Raw genomic sequence first — 23117 nt, 5'->3', positions numbered from 1 at the left:
TTTCAACTTATAAGTATTATTGTAAGTTAATTTTATTGCTGACACTGTGTTTTGGGGTCATCAACATATTGTGTCCCCCAGCCCCAAAAGTCAAACTCCGCCTATGGGTTTGAGTCTGTCTTGGTTTTCAGGTGGGGGAGAAAAAGCAAGAAAACTTCACACTTCTCGTGGAAAACTCTTACCAAGAGAACGGATCGATAGACTGCTTGATCCAGGGTATGGCGCGATATGTTTGAATCCAAACACGTGTTTGAGATCAAAGTTTAGTGAAAATATTTGTACGGATCCGTTTGTAACTTTTTGTCATTTCTTGACAGGACTCCTTTTTTAGAGTTTTCCCAGTTTGCGGCGTATGAGCTGTATGGAAAAGAGGAAGTGCCAGCAGGCGGGATGATTACCGGGATTGGACGGGTGTCTGGGTGAGTCCTAGTTACAAGCCATTATCAAATTTTTATAAATAAATTTTTAGTAAAATGATTGAAAAGGCTGTTTCTTAACACAACGGGATCAGTCTTGATTGAACTAATTCACTGGATTTGACAGAAATAGACATGCAATCCATCAGAGTTACCATACCTGTTAAGTTTCACGATTTGGTCGGGAGACTCCCGATTTCGACCCCAATGCTCACGCCTCACGATTAGAAAGCCAAATCTCCCGATTTTCCAAAAATGTCAATTTTTTTTTTTTTTACGTTTTTGTTTGTCACCGTTTTGTAACGATACCATTCAGCCCGATTGGGAAAGTGACCAACAACGAATAGCCTGGCCGTCTCCGACTTCCCTGCCCTCCCTCCCCTTCAGAGCTGGAAAAGCCCAACCAAACATCTGACAGGGAGGGAAGAGGCGAAGCACCACTGACTTCCCAAGATGCTGGCACTAATAAACCGGCTTTTAGACTGGTTCAAGTCTTTATTTTGGAAGGAAGAGATGGAGCTGACCCTGGTCGGCCTCCAGTATTCGGGAAAAACGACGTTCGTCAACGTAATTGCCGTAAGTCTTACCTGCCAGCGATAGCTAACTAGCCTAATGCTAATAGCATTAGAGCTAATGATGGGAGAACGATGATGAGGAAGAAGTCGCTGCTTTACTCTGTGTTTTCGTGGATCAAACATCATGGAATATTAAACCACTGCGGTCCTACCCCCACAATATATGAATTTAAGTGAGAAAGTGTATCGTTACTTACTTGAAGTTTAATCATTTAGATTCGCTATTATGCTAAAGCTAAAGTGTATACTATACACTTTATTACATTATATCATTATTACTGTGCTGAAACAAAAAATATAAAGTTTGAATTCTAGGTTACAATTCAATTAAAAAACTGCCATGACAAAGATACTTTTAAAAACAAATATGATTCATCTTCTAAATGATGTAATTAATGTTTTTAATCTTGCTGATTTAGTCTGACGAAACCCTAATTGGAGTGATGGTTGATGAGATGAAGAGGCTGCTGAGGAAGCTGATGTCCAAATTTGTGCAAATGGATGTGATCAGGAAAGCTGAGGATATCCTAGATGTTGATTACAGGAACAAGGAGAACTGGCATGACACAGGCAACATAGCAGTATCACATGATGCCAGACAATACATGGAGCAAGTTGAAGACTATCTCTGATGCCACCAAAAAGAGGTTCTTTGACAGTGTAGTTAATTTTTACACAAGTGTTGTGACCAAAATGAACTTGAAAAAAAATGGTTGCATTTTGTCTTAGCGATTGTCGCGCGCGCGCGCGTCATCGGGGTTGGCAAACAGAAATCTCCCTATTTGCAATTTCTACAACTTAACAGGTATGAGAGTTGGGAGTGCTAGCAGTGAATGAGCATGTTTCAGTGTATTTGGCGTCAAAAGACGGCCTATCCATTTGAACTGGATTGAGCGTCTATTGCCGCCACTGTCAAATAATGTAACTGCAAATAATGCATATGGTGGAAAACACAGACAAGACTGAAAAAGCAGTTTCTGCTCTTGCACCCATCTTTAAAATAAACTGCTGTATTTTAAGCCAAAAGAACTTTTGTGTTTGATAGAACAATATGTCTGTATGCGGCCGTGGCATATTCATGGCGCACTAAGCCTCCAAACTATTTTCAATTTGTCCGTTTCACCCTGAAAACCCCTGTTTACAGACGTCGACTGCACCCATGCAAATTGAGCATTATCTGACAGAATTGCAGGGGTGCCAAATACTTTTGGCCAGCAGTGTAAATTTATTTTGAACGTGGCAAAAAAATCGAAATCTTATCAGGACTTAGAATTTAGACTAAATCAAAACTTAACTAGTACTTAAGATTAGCTTGACACAAATAGAAATTCAATTGAAAGACGTGGGAAAAACGCCTCACTTTTAAGTGATGTGTCTTATCAAGCGTAGTGACATTTTTGGCTAAGAAATACGATCTTATATAAAAATTCTTAAGTTTTTTTAGTTAAAGCAGTGAATTTGTCGTTTTTCTAGTCACATCTGAGATGCGATTGTTGGCTGTTTTCAACAATGTACATCTAAAAAAAAGACCTTGTCTAAAAAAGGTTCAATATTAGGTGAAATGTCTTGTTTTCTCGCATTTACAGTGGGGCAAATAAGTATTTAGTCAACCACCAATTGTGCAGGTTCTCCTACTTGAAAAGATTAGGGAGGCCTGTAATTGTCAATATGGGTACACCTCAACCATGAGAGACAGAATGTGGAAAAAAAAACAGAAAATCACATTGTTTGATTTTTAAAGAATTAATTTCCGAATTACAGTGGAAAATAAGTATTTGGTCACCTACAAACAAGCAAGATTTCTGGCTGTCAAAGAGGTCTAACTTCTTCTAATGAGGCTCCAATCGTTAGCTGTATTAATGGCACCTGTTGTAACTCATTATCGGTATAAAAGACACCTGTCCACAACTTCTCAGTCAGTCACTCTCCAAACTCCACTATGGCCAAGACCAAAGAGCTGTCGAAGGACACCAGAGACAAAATTGTAGACCTGCACCAGGCTGAGAAGACTGAATCTGCAATAGGTAAAACAATAGATGTAAAGAAATCAACTGTGGAAGCAATCATTAAAAAATGGAAGACATACAAGACCACTGATAATCTCCCTCTCTCCATCTGGGGCTCCATGCCAGATCTCACCCCGTGGCGTCAAAATGATAACAAGAATGGTGAGCAAATATCCCAGAACCATACGGGGGGACCTAGTGAATGACCTCCAGAGAGCTGGGACCACAGTAACAAAGGCTACTATCAGTAACACAATGCGCCGCCAGGGACTCAAATCTTGCACTGCCAGGCGTGTCCCCCTGCTCGAGAAAGTACACGTCCAGGCCCGTCTGCGGTTCGCTAGAGAGCATTTGGATGATCCAGAAGAGGACTGGGAGAATGTGTTATGGTCAGATGAAACAAAAATAGAACTTTTTGGTAGAAACACGGGTTCTGGTGTTTGGAGGAGAAAGAATACTGAATTGCATCCAAAGAACACCATGCCCACTGTGAAGCATGGGGGTAGAAACATCATGCTTTGGGGCTGTTTTTCTGCAAAGGGACCTGGACGACTGATCTGTGTAAAGGAAAGAATGAATGGGGCCATGTATCGAGAACTTTTGAGTGAAAATCTCCTTCCATCAGCAAGGACATTGAAGATGAGACGTGGCTAGGTCTTTCAGCATGACAATGATCCCAAACACACAGCCGGGGCAACAAAGGAGTGGCTTCGTAAGAAGCATTTCTAGGTCCTGGAGTGGCCTAGTCAGTCTCCAGATCTCAACCCCATAGAAAATCTGTGGAGGGAGTTGAAAGTCCGTGTTGCCCAACGACAGCCCCAAACATTACTGCTCTAGAAGAGATCTGCGTGGAGGAATGGGCCAAAATACCAGCAAAAGTGTGTGATAAGCTTGTGAAGAGTTACAGAAAAAGTTTGGCCTCCGTTATTGCCAACAAAGGGTACATAACAAAGTATTGAGATGAACTTTTGGTATTGACCAAATACTTATTTTCCACAATGATTTGCAAATAAATTCTTTAAAAATCAAACAATGTGATCTTTTTTTTTTTTCCACATTCTGTCTCTCATGGTAGAGGTTTACCCATGTTGACAATTACAGGCCTCTCTAATATTTTCAAGGGGGAGAACTTGCACAATTAGTGGTTGACTAAATATTTATTTGCCCCACTCTAAATCTGACGTTGGTAAATTGTTTTCTACTTGGAGATGAGATGCGTATGTGGCATCTTTTACCGATACGGCGTTCCGGCCCACTTCTTAACCGTGGATATATTCCGTACATCAGTAGGAATAATCATTTTCCCTTTGCTCCACCAGGGTAGAATGTGTCATTGTCGCCAACGACGCCACAGTCAAAGGTGGAACCTACTACCCAGTCACCGTCAAGAAGCATCTTCGAGCACAAGAGATCGCCCAGCAGAACCATTTGCCCTGCATTTATTTAGGTGAGTTCTGGACTAACGTTCAAAGTTTGTCCAGTTGTGGTCACATTCATGGCTTGGTGTGTAGCAGGCCTATGAAGTCAATTGCCAGTGATGCACAAGTTAAAAACACTTCTTTTCTAAAAGTATTTTTGTTCATACTGTTATATTCTGGATGGCTTCAGTGGACTCGGGAGGCGCCAATCTTCCCAGACAGGCTGACGTTTTTCCCGACAGAGACCACTTTGGACGCATTTTCTACAACCAGGCCAGGCTGTCATCAGAAGGAATATCACAAGTAATTCTGCAACTCTTGAATGCTATTGAAAATTTTTCACTTCAAAAAAGATCCCTTTCTTTGTGCTCAACTTGATGAGTAGCACTTTTGAAAATACCGTCTTTTATCTGTGTCCCTGAGATTGCGGTGGTGATGGGCTCCTGCACGGCTGGCGGAGCGTACGTCCCCGCCATGGCGGATGAAAGCATCATAGTTAGGAAGCAAGGAACCATTTTCCTCGGAGGACCTCCGCTGGTACTTCAGCTTTCTCTTTTCAGTGATAACAATTATGTTTGTCATTGCAGTTTGATGCCTCTTTCTGATTTGTGTGTTCTCAGGTGAAAGCCGCTACCGGAGAGCAAGTTTCAGCAGAGGACCTCGGCGGCGCCGATCTGCACTGCAGGTTGAAAACGACACTTTTTCTGAGCATTAGTGCTGCTATTATTCATCAAGTTATCGATGATTAAATGAACAGGGGGCTATTTTGATAGATGGTTAAACATTTAGAGACAGTGTTCATCCAAAAATGGTACAAATCTTGTTTTTGATCCTCTTGACAGTATGTCTGTCATCAGCATTTATTCATGCTCCTGACAGTGTCATGTCATAATTATGACAGTCTCATAACAGTCTTAAGTACCCACTGTCAAATAAAGTTTTACCAAATAATTAAGGGACAACGCTAAGTACAGTGGTATGAAAAAGTATCTGAACCTTTTGGAATTTCTGACATTTCTGCATAAAATTGCCATCCAATGTGATCTGATCTTTGTCAAAATCACACAGATGAAAATACAGTGCTTTAACTAAAAACACACATTTATAGGTTTTCATATTTTAATGAGGATAGTATGCAAACTAGGGGGAAAAAATAAGTAAATGAACCATCAACATTTATGTTTTGTGCCCCTCCCCTTTGGCAGCAATAACTTCAACCGGACGCTTCCTGTCGGTGCAGATACGCCTGGCACATCAATCAGGACTAATTTTGGCCCATTCTTCTTTACAAAACTGCTGTAGTTCAGTCAGATATCTGGGATGTCTGGCATGACTCACTGTCTTTTGGTCATGCCACAGCATCTCAATTGGGTTCATGTCTGGAATTTGACTTAGCCATTCTTGAATGTGTATGTTGTTCTTCTGAAACCATTCTGTAGTTGATTTGATTCTGTGTTTTGGATCATTGTCTTGTTGCAGCATCCATTCTCTTTTTAGCTTCAACCGTCTGACAGACGGCCTCAGGTTTTCCTGCAAAACTTCAATTCATTCTTCCATTAATGAGTTGTCCAGGCCCTGAGGTAGCAAAACAGCCCCAAATCATGATGCTCCAACCACCATGCTTCACAGTGATGATGAAGTGTTGATCTTGGATGAGCTGCTCCGTTTTTCCTCCACACATTATGTTGTGTATTATTCGCAAACAATTCAACTTTGGTTTCATCAATCCTCAAAATATTTTGCCAAAACTTCTGTGGAGTGACCAAGTGCTTTTTTGCGAACATTAAACAAGCAACAACGTTTTTTTAGGTAGTGGCTTCTTCCTCTGTGAAGTCCTCACATCAACACCATTCTTGGCCATAGTTTTACATATAGTTGATGTGTGCAGAGATACTGGACTGTGCCAGTGATTTCTTTAAGTCTTTAGCAGACACTCTAGGGTTCTTTTTTACCTCTCTGAGTATTCTGCGCTGAACTCTTGGCGTTATTTTTGGTTGGCAGCCACTCCTTGGGAGAGAAGCAACAGTGCCAAACTCTTTCCATTTGTAGACAACTTCTCTGACTGTAGATTGATGAACATTCAGACTTTTAGAGATGGTTTTGTATCCTTTCCCAGCTTCATACAAATCAACAATATTTGATCGCAGTTCTTCAGACAGCTCTTTTGACTGAGCCATGATGCACTTCAGACAATGCTTCTCATCATGACATTTCTTACCAGGTGTGTTTTTTTATAGTGGGCAGGGCAGCTTCAAACCATTCATCAGCAGACAACTGACTTGAATTGTTTGGTAAAAATTGGTTTCAATTGCTCTTTAAAAGTCTCCTTAGGCAGAGGGTTCACTTGTTATTTTTCGCTCTTCTGTCATTGTTTGCATTGTATCCTCATTAAAATATGAAAACCTATAAATGTTTGGGTGGTTTTAGTTAAAGTAGACACTGTTTTTACATCTGTGTGATTTTGACAAAAGATCAGATCACATTTGATGGGGATTTTATGCAGAAATGTGAGAAATTCCTAAAGGTTCAAATACTTTTTCATACCACTGTATCTATGGAGGACCATATCATTAATCATCATCATTAATCAATTAATTAAAATGCAAATTAAATCAATCAATAAATAAAAGTGTCATTAAATGTGTCATTAATTCATTAAAATACCAGCTCATTTAATCTACAGGGATGTATTTTAGGTGGATCCTGGGGTGAGGTGGCACCCTTGTCCAGGCTTGGTTTGTGGCCATAAAAGGGATGTGGTTAGGCAGGGGGAGGGTCAAACAGATTAGTATGATAATGTGTGGAGCTGTAATGTTGTTAAAATATAACCCTACCCCACCCAGAGGCCTGGGTAATGGGGGTAAAATAGGGTGTTTTTGGCTGAGGTGAGGGTCAAACAGCAAGGTAAAAAGATGCTCGAAGCTGGCATATAGTGTTTAAGTGTTAAATTATCTCTAATAAGCCCCCAACCCCTTGCCCGACTTGTTTTGCCTGCAGAAATTTTCCATAGCACCGCCCCCGCCCCACACATCGGACTGTTTCGGACTAAGTGGAAATGCTAAACGGGGGCCACCCCAGGGCCACGGCACCTACCCAGCCAATTGGGGGGCCGAGCCAGAGCAGCCCATCCCTCCTCTGCGCCGAAGCCCCCCGCTGTAGAGTGTAATCTATGTGGTGTGTTAAAAGAGGTACCAGAATGGTGGGGCCTGCAGCGGGGAGGCAACTGTCTTGTCACACAAACCGGTCCCAGGTGCCCCACATCCTCGGTGTATGACGTATTAAAACCAAGTGGGAGCCGGCCCGGGACTGCACAGCCCTGTTCTGACTCTCCCCGAAGATAAGAATGATTGTAGGTGCTAAAGGTGAAAGATACAGTGCCTTGCAAAAGTATTCGGCCCCCTTGAACCTTGCAACCTTTCGCCACATTTCAGGCTTCAAACATAAAGATATAAAATTTTAATTTTTTGTCAAGAATCAACAACAAGTGGGACACAATCGTGAAGTGGAACAAAATTTATTGGATAATTTAAACTTGTTTAACAAATAAAAAACTGAAAAGTGGGGCGTGCAATATTATTCGGCCCCCTTGCGTTAATACTTTGTAGCGCCACCTTTTGCTCCAATTACAGCTGCAAGTCGCTTGGGGTATGTTTCTATCAGTTTTGCACATCGGGAGACTGACATTCTTGCCCATTCTTCCTTGCAAAACAGCTCGAGCTCGGTGAGGTTGGATGGAGAGTGTTTGTGAACAGCAGTCTTCAGCTCTTTCTACAGATTCTTGATTGGATTCAGGTCTGGACTTTGACTTGGCCATTCTAACACCTGGATACGTTTATTTTTGAACCATTCCATTGTAGATTTGGCTTTATGTTTTGGATCATTGTCCTGTTGGAAGATAAATCTCCGTCCCAGTCTCAGGTCTTGTGCAGATACCAACAGGTTTTTCTTCCAGAATGTTCCTGTATTTGGCTGCATCCATCTTCCCGTCAATTTTAACCATCTTCCCTGTCCCTGCTGAAGAAAAGCAGGCCCAAACCATGATGCTGCCACCACCATGTTTGTCAGTGGGGATGGTGTGTTCAGGGTGATGAGCTGTGTTGCTTTTACGCCAAACATATGGTTTTGCATTGTGGCCAAAAAGTTCAATTTTGGTTTCATCTGACCAGAGCACCTTCTTCCACATGTTTGGTGTGTCTCCCAGGTGGCTTGTGGCAAACTTTAAACGAGACTTTTTATGGATATCTTTGAGAAATGGCTTTCTTCTTGCCACTCTTCCATAAAGGCCAGATTTGTGCAGTGTACGACTGATTGTTGTCCTATGGACAGACTCTCCCACCTCAGCTGTAGATCTCTGCAGTTCATCCAGAGTGATCATGGGCCTCTTGGCTGCATCTCTGATCAGTTTTCTCCTTGTTTGAGAAGAAAGTTTGGAAGGACGGCCGGGTCTTGGTAGATTTGCAGTGGTCTGATGCTCCTTCCATTTCAATATGATGGCTTGCACAGTGCTCCTTGAGATGTTTAAAGCTTGGGAAATCTTTTTGTATTCAAATCCGGCTTTAAACTTCTCCACAACAGTATCTCGGACCTGCCTGGTGTGTTCCCTGGTTTTCATAATGCTCTCTGCACTTTAAACAGAACCCTGAGACAATCACAGAGCAGGTGCATTTATACGGAGACTTGATTACACACAGGTGGATTCTATTTATCATCATCGGTCATTTAGGACAACATTGGATCATTCAGAGATCCTCACTGAACTTCTGGAGTGAGTTTGCTGCACTAAAAGTAAAGGGGCCGAATAATATTGCACGCCCCACTTTTCAGTTTTTTATTTGTTAAAAAAGTTTATATTATTCAATAAATGTTGTTCCACTTCACGATTGTGTCCCACTTGTTGTTGATTCTTGACAAAAAAATTAAATTTCATATCTTTATGTTTGAAGCCTGAAATGTGGCGAAAGGTTGCAAGATTCAAGGGGCCGAATACTTTTGCAAGGCACTGTAATTACAGTGCAAAGTGATGAGTGCATGAGTTAAGAGGCAGGCTCCCGCAGGCGGGGCCCCGCCCACCAGAACCACCGGCCGCAGGGCGAGCGAAGTCCCAGGCAACCCCCAGCGCCCCTGTCCCCGCCCCGGGCACCCACCAAGCATGGTCAAACGGGCCCCACACTATGCACCATAGACTAGGGGACAAACACCCCCTCAGCAGGGGACAACAAACCCCATCCCAGATACCACGGGCACCAGGAGAGCCTGCCAATGACCCTGCCGATAGAAGGGAAGCGGCAGCCACTGCATGCCCGGAGAGGCAAGCGGAACCGGAGACTGGCCCTAGGGACGGAGGCGCACTTCCCAACCCTACCCCCAGGCCGAGATGGGTGCGCGGTATGGTACCAGGGAGCACATCCCCGGCATCCAGTTCAAGGAGGTCCCATTTGGTCCTCCATAAATATCCTCTGATGTCTGTGGTCATCATTGGAAGCAAACTGATAGAAAACAATTAATGAAATGAATTGAAAATTATTTTGATCATCGATCAGTTGTTTAGACCAGAGACATTGTTGACCTAAAAAGGGTCCAAATCCTGTCGTTGAGCCTCTTCACAGTTTGTTTTCAACTTTTTAAATAAACTTTTTCATTACAAAATGGACAAAACATTAACTATTCACTAGTAGTGAAGTGAAAGAGCTGTCCAGCTTTTCTCAGTACATGGTGATACCACACATAATTTGTCAGGACACATCGTGCGTCATTGTTTCATTGTTTAAGCTGCATAAATGAAACACATCCTACTGCGCAATAGCCGTCTGATTGATATCATTACTCTGCAGGAAGTCCGGCGTGACGGACCATTACGCTTTAGATGACAACCACGCTCTCCACTTAGCGCGGAAGGCAGTGCGGAGTCTCAATTACAAGAAAAATCTCGACGTGAGTCCTGATGATGTCAATTTGGCGAGTTGACGCAAGCTGCTGATGTGCGTTGTCACGTCTTTCAGATTACTGTGGAACCAACTGAAGCCCCTCTTTACCCGGCCGACGAACTGTACGGCATTGTCGGGGACAATCTCAAACGGAATTTTGACGTCAGAGAGGTACGTTCAGGAAATCCTTGGATTTTACTGTCGTGTTTTCAAGGTTTGAAAAATGCTTGAATTGTGCGTAAAGTGTTCGGAAGTGTTAAGCACACAATATTTCTTAGCACCCTGTCTGAAAATTGTAAACTTCAGGGTTTGAAAGAAGAGAGGCAGGTGGAGGTTTCAGATATGCTCGGTGCATTTATTCAACAAAAACCAAAAAGTAACAATCAAGAGTCGGAAAAACGAACCCAAAACTTCCGTTGTAGGGGATCACGGCCACGCCGTGGAATTTTTTATTTATTTTTTTCTTCCGTGGAATGCCTCCAGTCCTTGCTTGGTAGGTCCTGCCCGACTTGTATATGGATGCGGAAGCGCCTTGATTGCAATTGGCTCATAAGGTTTTGCCAAATGAGGCAATTGCCGTTAAGGGTTGGTGGTTGCTGCCCAGGAGTGTCGCCGTCCATGGTGCTGACACCTGTGGCACAAGGATACCACACACGCCCTCCCTTAGGCTAGGTTCATACTACAGGTCTTAATGCACGAATCTGATTTTTTTGTGTTTTTCCGACTCGAATCAGGCATTAACTTGACTGTCTGAATGGGACAAGTTGCATAGAAGTGTACCATTTCAAATCCGATCTGAGTCACTTTCGTATGTGGTTCAAATCCGATCTGGGCCACATTTTTTCAGATCGTGACTGGCGGTCTTTCTTAGTCCTTTTGATTTGTCAGCCTTTAGAAATCGTGTGTTTATTGACTTTTAGGTCATTGCCAGAATTGTTGACGGGAGTAAATTTGATGAATTCAAGGCGTTCTATGGAGACACACTTGTGACAGGTACGTACATGTATTTTTGGCCAGTACTATACATTAGGCATTTTTATTCCGACCAGGCTTTAATGCGAATAAAAATGTCCATATAAACATACCTAGTGATGGAATCTTCATTTTTTAAAAAATGTCTTAAAATGGCACGCACATGTATGAATGCATTCTTGAAATCTGCTACTGTTTCTTCGCAACTGTTCTTTGACTACACCGATTTTCCTGCAGGATTCTCCCGAATTTTCGGTTACCCTGTCGGAATAATCGGCAACAACGGAGTGTTGTTCTCCGAATCTGCGAAAAAGGTAAGGCTTTTGTACTTGAGCGGTAAGGCGGGTTCAGTCTAGGGGTGCGCGATATCCATTTTTTGAAACTGATATCGATAACTTCCTGCTCCTCAAAGCCGATACCGATATCGATAACCGATAATAAATATATAATTTTTAAAAATGTATAATCTGAGTTTTTAAACACCTGGAGGTTTAAAAAAAAAATTAAATAGTGGTGGATTCAACTAAGCCTGTCGCAATAAGCAATAATTTCATTTATCGCACGGTAAATAAAAATGAAGGCGGTAATTTTTCCGCTGCGATTTATCGCCTTGCGTGCACCTGCGTGCATGCTTGTGGCTGACGGTCTGTTAAAAGTTCGGCGTCCTTGTTACCAACTACGCAAAATGCATTTTCGTGTGTTTCACTTCTGCACTGCCCGACAGCCAGCTAAGAATGAATGCACTTCCATAAACCACAAGGCTTGGTCTTTTCTTGCTTTTATGGGAAGACACTCATCTTTAATATTTTGAAAGTACAACAGAAAAATACACATATTCAATACTCAATATACAACAAACTGCACAATACGCTTATATACACAACTATTATATGTATAGCATAGCACACTAGCTTGAGCTACTAAAGCATTGGCTGGCTTCTATAACACAACTTATGAAGTTCTGTACATGACCCTTCACCACAGAAGTAAACATATTTTGCACATCCATATGTAATAGTAAACATAAAATACTTACATATATTTCCGAGGCGGAAACGTAACAGAAAGCATTCACGACTGTCAATGCTACCGCTAGACACCGCAATGTGTAAGTGATTGAACCAAACTACTGTAACAAAAAATAGGTGCAATGAATTATTCTGACCAGCAGGTGGGAGCAATGCCCCGCAAATGGTCAACTGATTTCCCATACTATTATGTAAACAGCAAAGCCAGAACAGTACAAATTATCGGTCCTATTAAAAATGTTATTGGATTTATCGGGATGACGTCATAATTCCTATTCCTAACCAATAATTATCGGACCAATAATTATCGTGCACCAGTAGTTCAGTCACGTGAAAGTTTTTCAAAGCGCGACCGCAATGTTCTGCAAGTTCAAGGACTTAAACGCATTAGCCGAGTAAACCCCCTCCCGCTGGGATATGTGCCGCTTCCAACAATGAATAGCAATATTCCTCTCATGAGAGCGCTCGGTCCTAATAGATGATTTGTTCTGACCCTTCTTAGCGGAGGGGCTGCCACAATAAGCTTTCTAATTGCATTTGTCTGGGCCCGCTCCTGAGCGGCCCTCAATACTATCGTAATAGCGTCGCATTTGAAAGCCGCGGACCGTTTTCATTCAACGTAATTCGCCGGGCAATTCTGCTTTGAACAAAGCTGAACTGTAGTCACCCTTTAAATGGACGAGACGTCCGACGCGTCATGAAAGACTCCCTACGTTTTTCACAATCGGGATTCGATTTGAGGAGAAAAAAAATTAGATTCATTTGCCCGTCACGGTGCGACAGCGCGAACATTGGCCGTTTTATCAGCGTGATTGCTGTCGAAGCGCGGCGCTCGGAATATGCTCGGTGAGCACATCTAAGGAAAATCAATACCGCGCTCGCGATTGGAGACGCGCCGTCAAGATGCCGGCGGCCCTCGGCCACGCTAAATGCTTCACTCAAAGCTGTTTGTGCTTTTTTGCAAAAGGCTGCAATGAAACAATCGGATCTGAGCTGATAATTAGCCTCCCGCTTGTTAACACATTCTAATTAGAAGACAACGTTAAAAGCATGTCTGGACACGTCTTTTGTGAATTGACGCTGTTGCTTCTTTTTTTCTAGGGCACGCATTTCATCGAGTTGTGTTGCCAGAGAAATATTCCGCTTATTTTCTTACAAAACATAACAGGTGAGTGGGAATTTGATGTCTTCTTACTGTTTGTGGATAGTTTCTACTCCAACCCTTAGCTAAAAAGTATGGAATCACCAGTCTCGGACAAGCACTCACTCGGACATTTGGTCATGTAGAACAAACCCAGAGAAAAAGCTTGAAAAAAATAATGAATTAGTTCAAAAGTACTACAACCCCTAGCTAAAAAGTATGGAATCACCAGTCTAGGTCGAGCACTCACTCGGACGTTTTATCATGTAGAACAAACTGATAAAAATCTTGAAAAAGATAATGAATTAGTTCAAAAGTGAAACTCCTTAGCATTCAGAAACACTGAAAGAAATTAATAAAAAAACTTTATGGTGGTCGGTAAATGTTACTTTTACAGGGCAAGTGCAGGTAAATATATATGGAATCACTCCATTCTGAGGAAGAAAATAAGGAATCATTAGAAACAAACAAAGAAATAACAATCAAAACACATCTCTAGTATTTAGTAGCACCACCTCTGGCTTTTATGACAGCTTGCAGTCTCTGAGGCATGGAATTGATGAGTATTCTTCATCAATTTGGTGCCAACTCTCTTTGATTGCAGTTGCCAGATCATCCTTGCAGGTCGGAGCCTTGCTGTGGACCATTTTGTTTTTTTCAATTTCCACCACAGGTTTTCAATAGGGTTGAGATCTGGGCTATTTACAGGCCATGACATTGACTGGATGAGTCTTTCTCCAAGGAATGCTTTACCTGTCTCTGTGGCATGATGCATTGTCATCTTGGAAAATTACAAATGTATTTTCAATTGAAGGGATAAGAAAGCTGTCTAAAATTTCAGTGTAAACTTGTGCATTTATTGAAGATTTAACCACAGCCATCTCCCTAGTGCCTTTGCCTGACATGCAGCCCCATATAATCAAGGACTGAGAGAATTTTGATGTTTTCTTCAGGCAGTCATCTTTGTAAATCTCACTGGAACAGCACCAAAGTTCCAGCATCATCACCTTTCAAGAGTCAAGAATCTGCATTGGACAAGGTGCAAATGTTATTTTTCCAAGATGACAATGCATCATGCCAAAGTTCCAGCATCATCACCTTGTCAAGAGTCAAGAATCTGCATTGGACAAGGTGATGATTCTGAAACGTTGGCATGATGCATTGTCATCTTGGAAAAATAACATTTTCTATTGAAGGGATAAGAAAGTTGTCTAAAATTTCAATGGACACTTTCAATGTAAAAGGGAATTTTGATGTTTTCTTTAGGCAGTCATCTTTGTAAATCTCACTGGAACAGCACCAAACCAAAGTTCCAGCATCATCACCTTGTCAAGAGCTAAAACTGTTAAAGCAGTCCTTGGAGAAGGACTCATCCAGTCAATGTCATGGCCTGCAAATAGCCCAGATCTCAACCCTATTGAAAACCTGTGGTGGAAATTGAGAAAAAAAAAAAAAGGTCCACAGCAAGGCTCTGACCTGCAAGGATGATCTGGCAACTGCAATCAAAGAGAGTTGGCACCAAAATGATGAAGAATCCTCATCAAGTCCACGCCTCAGAGACTGCAAGCTGTCATAAAAGCCAGCGGTGGTGCTACTAAATACTAGAGATGTCTTTTGATAGTTATTTCTTTGACTGAACAGGTTGATGCAACGTGTGGCTTCCGTTTAAGGTTTTATGGTGGGCAGAGAGTACGAAGCGGGCGGAATCGCTAAGGACGGCGCCAAGATGGTGACCGCTGTGGCCTGCGCCAATGTTCCCAAGATGACCGTGATCATCGGCGGCTCGTACGGGGCGGGAAACTACGGCATGTGCGGACGGGCCTACAGGTAGCGCTGCGCTCCTTCTCGAAGACGTTGAAAATAACTATCAGTTGAATAGTTAGGACATGAACTGCGTCAAGCTTTGCTGACTGTTCCTTTTTGGGGGTGGGTACCTCACGATACGATACGATTTGGGAGTAGCTATTTTAAACAAGCTATTTTCATCCTTCTGATGTTTTTAAAATGACATCGATTACCTTTCAGGGCTACAAAGTATGGCGATCTATCACTTTTTTGATAGATTGTCACACCCTTCGTCCTTTTCGCGGTCTAACAACCTTTCAGGCTTGCCACCTGGCTTTTTAAAAATTCCCTTTTTCGCGTCGACACATCCAAATTGACACATGCGTCTTCTTTCACAGCCCGCGATTTCTCTACATGTGGCCGAATTCCAGGATTTCAGTGATGGGCGGAGAACAGGCCGCCACCGTGCTGGCCACCATTACCAAGGATCAGCGAGCCAGAGAAGGAAAGGAGGTAACAAAAGCTCCCTCCCTTCCTGCCAAAAGCATAAACATAATGCTTTGACACATTTTATTTCAAGATCACATTACACCATTACTTAATGTCGTAATGATTCTGATTAGCGCTGTCGTTGGCTGCTATTAAAACGTGTTAGATGTCCTGTGGGGGATGTGTGGAGAGCTTTAATAGCTGCAAAATGACACCCCTGCTCAGTGCTGTTGATTAAGATAATTACACATTATACAATGCTAACACAACTAAAACGTAGATGAAAACTTTCTGCTGTAGTGTGCCAAAATTAGGGTATTTTTAAAAACTTTTTTTTAATGAGGACAACTCTAAGTGACAATATATTTATTTATTTATTTTTGTCTTCTCAAAAGTTCTCAGCAGAGCAAGAAGCGGCCATGAAGGAACCAATCGTGCGGCGATTTGAAGAGGAAGGAAGTCCCTACTATTCCAGTGCAAGGTGATGGCTGCCATTTTGTTGAAGATATTTGTGTGTGACGTACGGATGGGAGCCTCTGGGTACCTCACTATGCGATACGATTTTTGCAGATTTGGGCAGCGTAGCCAAGTATTTGACTCAAGTAAGAGTAGCTTATAAATTATATTACTCAAGTAAAAGGAGTCATCCAAAAATTTACTTAAGTAAAAAAAGTATTCTTTGAAAAGAATACTCAAGTCACGAGTAACATTGTGAGTAACTGCTTACAAGATCAGATTTTTTCTGGTCAAATTTTATTTCATAATGGTATTTTTTTTTTCTCAGAACAACTTTATCTATATGAACTGTTATAATTGTACTGTGCTATAGCCAGGGCTGTTAATGTTACTTTAAGAAAGTAATTAATAACAGTTACAAATTACTTCTCCCAAAAACTAATTGAATTAGTAACTCAGTTACCTGAATGTAAAAGTAATTAGTTACTTGGCAAAGTAACTGGTGTTAACTTTGATGTTTTTTTTTTTTTTCATTCCTCAAAAAAAGTTTGAAAGTCATTTAATGTTGTAAAATAACCGTTAACGTTTTTTTAAAATTGCTCCCGTTATTGCATTAGTTCCTTTCTGTCTAGTTTCGACAGGAGTATTTTAGATAAAAAGTTACTTAGGTTCGCTAGGAAGGTTCTCTACAACAGAGCCTTCCTGTGAAATCTACTACCGTATTTTGGGACTATAAGTCACACCTGAGTGTAAGTTGCACCAGCCATAAAATGCCCAATGAAAAGGAAAAAAACATATATAAGTCGCACCGGAGTATAAGTCGCATTTTGGGGGGAAATTTACTTGATAAAATCCAACACATAGAACAGATATGTCATCTTGAAAGTAGCCATGTGCTGGTTACCGGTTTCACGGTTTACCGTGGTGTGAAAACGTCGCGGTTTCAAAACCACTAAAATTTTCCGTCAGACCGTAGTACGGTATTTGCTATTTTTCTTGTGTCAAAAATGCAACCAGAAGCGGCTTGGCGCAGCAGCGCTCACCCTCTCCCGTTTGTTGCTGTGTGTGAAAGTGACGCTATCGGCTAGCCAGCCAGCTAACCCAAAAATAGTTTTAGCTCTGTGGTATGATGCACAATACTTCAAACATAAGGCGTACTGTTCTTCAATTTATTGAGCTCTCAAATCGTGGTAAGTGTAATATACAAAATGAATACATTTAAAATGTTTTACAATTAGATTTTTCCATGTGAGTAGCCTCAACAGATTAGCACCATGGAAAATTTCGCCAAAAACAAAACACACATTTTCCTTTCAAATTCAATATACAAACTAACTAAAAGCTTACAAAGATGAATGTTAGCCTAGGCTTAGCTGTGAGAGCAACTTCGTTGAGTGTGACAGCCGCAGAGTGAGAAAACAAGCTTGATTCGCTTGAATGAAGGGGAAAAAGTGATACCGTCAAAGATCGCTAATTGCGAAAGATGATCTTGCCCTAAGCACAAATCCACGTTCGCTGGATCAAGGAGCGGTCTCACTCCCAATGTTTTTTTTTTTAACATTTTTTTTTTTTGATGAAACCTTTCCACAACAATATTGACATTTTAACTAACTTATACATTTTTAACTAACTTATGAATTCTTTATGTTCTTTTTAACACAAAGGCATGACATCATGTAGACTAGTTGACACAGTGGCTGAAAATGGCGAAACTTCACTTAAGCTTTTCCACCCTCAAAAAAGTCATGCAGTATAAATTTATAAAAACATTTATTCAGAAGTGTTTTTACTTTTTTATAGAAATTATTTTGTTCTTGCTGTAATCTTGAGCAACTTGAGCTGTGGCTGTGAGTATAGTCTATAAGTTATATTTAGTTTAATTTTATTTAAAATATTTTTTTTAATTGATAATTTATTTATTTTAACAATATATTCATGTTCCAATTTGCAACTATGTTCTGAAAAAAAATCCTGTTCAATGGAAAAAAGTTATTTTTTTTAACCCATACATCTCAAAATTGTTGGGAGCTATAATTGCAATACCGTGAAACCGCGGTATTTTTGCTCATGGTTATCGTACCGTCAAAATATCATACCGGCACATGCCTATTCCTAATACCTAATTGTACCTCACAGTATCTTATTTGTAAAGTTGCACCGATACCAATACCAGTATCGGCAGGGGGCGCCGATCCGGCCCGAATTGGTGGGATTGGTATCGACGAGTACCAACATTTAGGGCGCCGATACCATCTACTGGCATCACTTGAACTCAAATATACTGTCCTCCCAACGTGAGCTAACTTCCCAAATCATTACGTCTGTATGTCTTTGTCTCAACACTTCCAAACGAAATTTACACCTTCGTCTTCAATATTACGGATGTACACTACAACGCATATCCGCGATGTTTCGCTGCTCATCTAATATGGCATTCTCAAACGAGTAGCATGCGTAAGCTAACGCTTGCTGTTGTAGCGCCGATGGGATCATAAAGATTAAGACCGTGGGAGACTAAGCAAACTCATGGTTTCATGATGAACAATGAGTGCCAAATTAAGAGCGCCGTACTTCAAACTCGTCCTGTTTATGAAAGTCAATTGTCATATGTTGTGCACTATTGAGCAGAAGTGACTTCTGTGGCCAGAAAACACTTAAGCGGCGCAGCGCACACACTAGATATCATCAAATAACAACCTAGATGTCCTATGTTAGATCCCATGCCAACTCTCGTGCGCACACACTAGATATCATCAAATAGCAACCTAGATGTGCTACATTAGATCCCATGCCATTAGCTGCGTGAGCCCAGAGAGACGCGTAGTCCATATACTACATTGATGAAATAGAAACCGCCATGACTGAATGGAAATTAAGCAGGCCAAATCAATCCATACCAGTGACTATAGATAATGCTGCAAATACTGTTAATTCAGTACATGTTACAGATGGACTCGGACCACAAATAGGATGTTTTGCTTATATGGTAAATATAGCTGCTAAGAGAGCTTCAGCAATCAACAGTGTGCCCCACTTTACAAACAGTAAAGATTGTTCTCCGCACTCATATACAAAATTTCTTCAGATCAGTAAGAAGTAAGCGCATAAATATTATGCACTAAAATGCTTGTTTATATGATGGCAGTTATTTTTGCTTGTTAGCAAATAAAAAAATAAATTAATGATAATAATAACAGTTGTATTTTCTGTTTCTGAGCATTAAATGTCTTGAATTGTATCGAAAATCGTACCGAACCGTGACTTAACTGTATCGTTGCATCCCTTATACTGTACGTACACACACACACACACACACACACACACATATATATATATATATATATATATATATATATATATATTTTTTTTTTTTTTTTGCTAACAGAGTGGTATCCGAATGGTATCGGTATCGGCCGATACTGCACAGCCAGGTATCGGTATCGGGCCCAAAAAATGGTATCGGTGCAACACTACTTATTTGTTAATTTTATTCAAATGTCTTTATTCAAGAATCTCACAATGGGTCTTCAGCACACACACCAACAAAAGAATACCGTACATATTGCGACAGTAATAAAGTGACTAGAAGGGAAAAAAAGAACGAAAAGGAACATCAAGAAAGCACTGGCTATCAGTGCACATCAAACAGACTTTTGCGCCAGTGGCCCCACAGGCTCAAACTATATCTATAGCTCTTTGTAGGGTCTGTTAAATTCATTAGAATATTATTTCCAGACTCATTTTGCCGGCACATGAAGCTCTACATCAATTTTCTTAAAAGCGCCTTAAAGGTGGATAACATGAGGTGTTCTGTCCTCACTAAATGTGAAGTTGTTCAGCTTGACAGACGGCAAACAAAGCAATTGTGCTCTTTGAAGTTTTTGACTTCTTCACTTTTGACAATTTGTAAAGCTGTAACACATATGTACACTTATGTTCAAAATGACACACTTTTTAACAAAACACTCGACACAAAACGATTGGTGTTCATACGTCCATCCAGTCTGATCAATATGTAAATTTAGTAAATTAAATTAGCCTAATTTGCCTCACAAAAGTCCGCTAGCTTGAATGCTACGAATACTAACGTATTGACAATTCTCATAGCAAATCGCTCACACCTCACTCCACCAACTGTAGCTGTAAACGTAATTACAAATGCATACACAAACATATATTACACAAACATATATTAGCTGAAACAATTTACAACCTTATGTGGGCCAAACCAGAGCGCAGCTATCCCTTATCCATGTCAGACGTCTGCGTCTGCTAAGTCATACGAAGTGACAGTCCAGCCAGACCAAACGCTTCCACCAGAGGGCATTGTATCCTCCACTTTTAAACAAAATACAATACTTTTGGACTTTTTGCATAGTTATTCTGAATTTTTGAAGGATTAATTCTGATTTACGCGGAAATGTGGGTTACGTTGCCAGCGTAGGAACGGATCTCGTTCGTAACCCGGGGACAACGTGTAAATCTAACACGTTACTACCCACCTCTGGATTTGTGATGCATGGATCATGATAACGATGATCTCACAATATGGCGATACAACAATTATTGATAAATTGGTGAAGAAGTCAACCGTAATTTTCGGACTATAAGCCGCTATTTTTTTCCTTCATTTTGAATCCTGCGGCTTATAGTCCATTGTGGCTTATTTGTTGATTTATTTGGGTTAATAGGTAACACTTTGACAGCGGTGCCATAAGACAGTCATAATTGTGACATGACACTATCATGGGCATTAATGACCAGTGTTGTTAATAACGGCGTTACAATATAACGGCTTTACTAACGGCGTTATTTTTTTCAGTAATGAGTAATCAAATTAATTACTTTTCTCATCTTGGCAACGCCGTTACCGTTACTGAGGCGGGAAAGGCGTGCGTTACTATGCGTTACTAAGTTGGTTGAATAAAAAAAAGTCTGAGAGAAACGGACTCACGGGGACGAGAGCAGAGCAAAGCAGGAGTGGGGAAGACGCCGTTCCAACCGCGATGCTAGGTGGCTCCACTAATACCTGACTGCAGCCATAGCCGACAAACTACGCCCACATGACACGGTAGATATCATATTATAGAACTAGATGCAAATGACAGACACTGCTGCACTGCCAACATGTTTTAAGGACTACATGCGTTTGTAAACAGACGCATCTTAAAGCAGTAGACCTCTCAGGAAGGCCCTGATGTAGAGATCCTTCCTAGCGAACCTAAGTAATTTTTTAAAATCTAAAATGCTCCTAAATCGGCAAAATCTTAACTTAAATCTATCTTTAAATGATGAAACAGTTTTAAAACTTACACATGTTTAAAGTAGACAGAAGGCAACTAATGCAATAACGGGAGAAATTTTAACAACTTTAACGATTGATTCACAACTTTAAATGACTTCCACACATAGCAAAGGTTACTAGCTAGTTATCGCAATACCCTTGTGTCTAGTTAAGTGGAGGGTAAAGAATTGGGCTAGGGCCAATTGTTCCCCAAACACTTTAAGCTTCACATTGTGTGACCTGTGTGTTTTTTTGTTTTTTGTTTTTTTTGAGAAAAAAAAATATCACTAGTTACTTTGCCAAGTAACTAATTACTCTTACATTCAGGTAACTGAGTTACTAACGCAATTACTTTTTGGGAGAAGTAATTTGTAACGGTAATTAATTACTTTTTTAAAGTAAAATTAACAACACTGCATGGCACTAAATGCGTTAGTAGACAGCCGCCATCTTAAAGCAGTAGACTTTTTAGGACGGCTCTGTTGTAGAGAACCTTCCTAGCGAACCTAAGTAACTTTTTATCTAAAGTACTTCTAAATCGGCAAAATCTTGACTTGAATCTATCTTTAAATGATGAAACAGTTTTAAAACTTTCAAATGTCGAAAGTCGAGAGAAGGGAAGAAATGCAATAATGGGAGCAATTTTAACAACTTTTAACAGTTGATCCAGGGTAAAGGGTAAATTAGGGTAAAGAATTGGGCTCGGGCCAATTGTACCAAAAACCTTCACAAAAAACTTCACATAGTGTGGCCAATGGTTTTTTTTTTTTTTTTTGAGGGGAAAAAAAAAAAAAGTAATTATCACCAATTACTTTGCCAAGTAACTAATTACTCTTACATTCAGGTAATTGAGTTACTAACGCAATTACTTTTTGGGAGAAGTAATTTGTAACTATAATTAATTACTTTTTTTCAGTAAGATTAACAACACTGTTAATGACATTATGAATTATGTCACTAACTCCATTTATCTCCAGCTCGGATGTTTAAATCCATTCAAAAGTGAGATAATTTGCCAGATGACACATAATGACATCTGTCATAAGCATTCATTAATGCTCATGACAGTGTCATGTCATATTTATGTTAGTCTCATGGCGCCACTGTCAAATAAAGTGTTACCAAATACCATAATTAGCAATTAATGAAACAACTGGAACAGTAACTGAAGAAATAATTAGCACAGAACATAAATTGTAATTGTTAATTACATCTTTAGTGCTGCAATGCATGTTGGGAGGCATGTTGGACGGCAAAAGTTTTGACAGCAGTTGGCAGCAGAAGTTGACTGTCTACCCCAAGAGAGCAGTGATGGCCAAATGAAGCAATGAAGCTTTGCAGCCAATCGGTTCAAAGCTTCATGGTGGTTCATTTGATCATATAATGCCGCTGTCAAATATAGCGTTACCGGTTAATATGTTTTGGTGTAAATATCCCATAATAAAGTGAGTACAGCTGTGGCTTATAGTCCAGTGGGGCTTTTCTATGAAAAAATGCCATTTTCGTGTCAAATTTGCTGGGTGGTGGCTAGGGGTGTGCCATCTTAGGCACCCCACGATTCGATTCGGTTACGATTCAGGGTGCTTCGATTCGATTATTGAACGATGATCACGGTATTGACGA

The 23117-nt window shown here is 40.7% G+C and overlaps 1 protein-coding gene across 1 annotated transcript in view; it reads left to right on the top strand.

Moving 5' to 3' along the window:
• The window catches only part of mccc2 (methylcrotonyl-CoA carboxylase subunit 2), a 37714-nt gene that overhangs the window by 10631 nt on the left and 3966 nt on the right, over nt 1-23117 (top strand). The window contains exons 3-16 of the mRNA XM_057832474.1: nt 132-216; nt 318-419; nt 4317-4444; nt 4606-4718; nt 4839-4952; nt 5036-5100; nt 10247-10346; nt 10415-10510; nt 11260-11332; nt 11549-11625; nt 13441-13507; nt 15151-15307; nt 15664-15778; nt 16150-16235. Of these exons, the coding sequence (XP_057688457.1) occupies nt 132-216; nt 318-419; nt 4317-4444; nt 4606-4718; nt 4839-4952; nt 5036-5100; nt 10247-10346; nt 10415-10510; nt 11260-11332; nt 11549-11625; nt 13441-13507; nt 15151-15307; nt 15664-15778; nt 16150-16235 (1378 nt within the window). The remainder of the gene's footprint in view (nt 1-131; nt 217-317; nt 420-4316; nt 4445-4605; nt 4719-4838; nt 4953-5035; nt 5101-10246; nt 10347-10414; nt 10511-11259; nt 11333-11548; nt 11626-13440; nt 13508-15150; nt 15308-15663; nt 15779-16149; nt 16236-23117) is intronic.

The sequence above is a fragment of the Corythoichthys intestinalis genome, chromosome 3 (genome assembly GCF_030265065.1).
Source record: "Corythoichthys intestinalis isolate RoL2023-P3 chromosome 3, ASM3026506v1, whole genome shotgun sequence".
Classification (NCBI taxonomy): domain Eukaryota; kingdom Metazoa; phylum Chordata; class Actinopteri; order Syngnathiformes; family Syngnathidae; genus Corythoichthys; species Corythoichthys intestinalis.
This window is presented reverse-complemented; position numbering and strand designations above follow the sequence as displayed.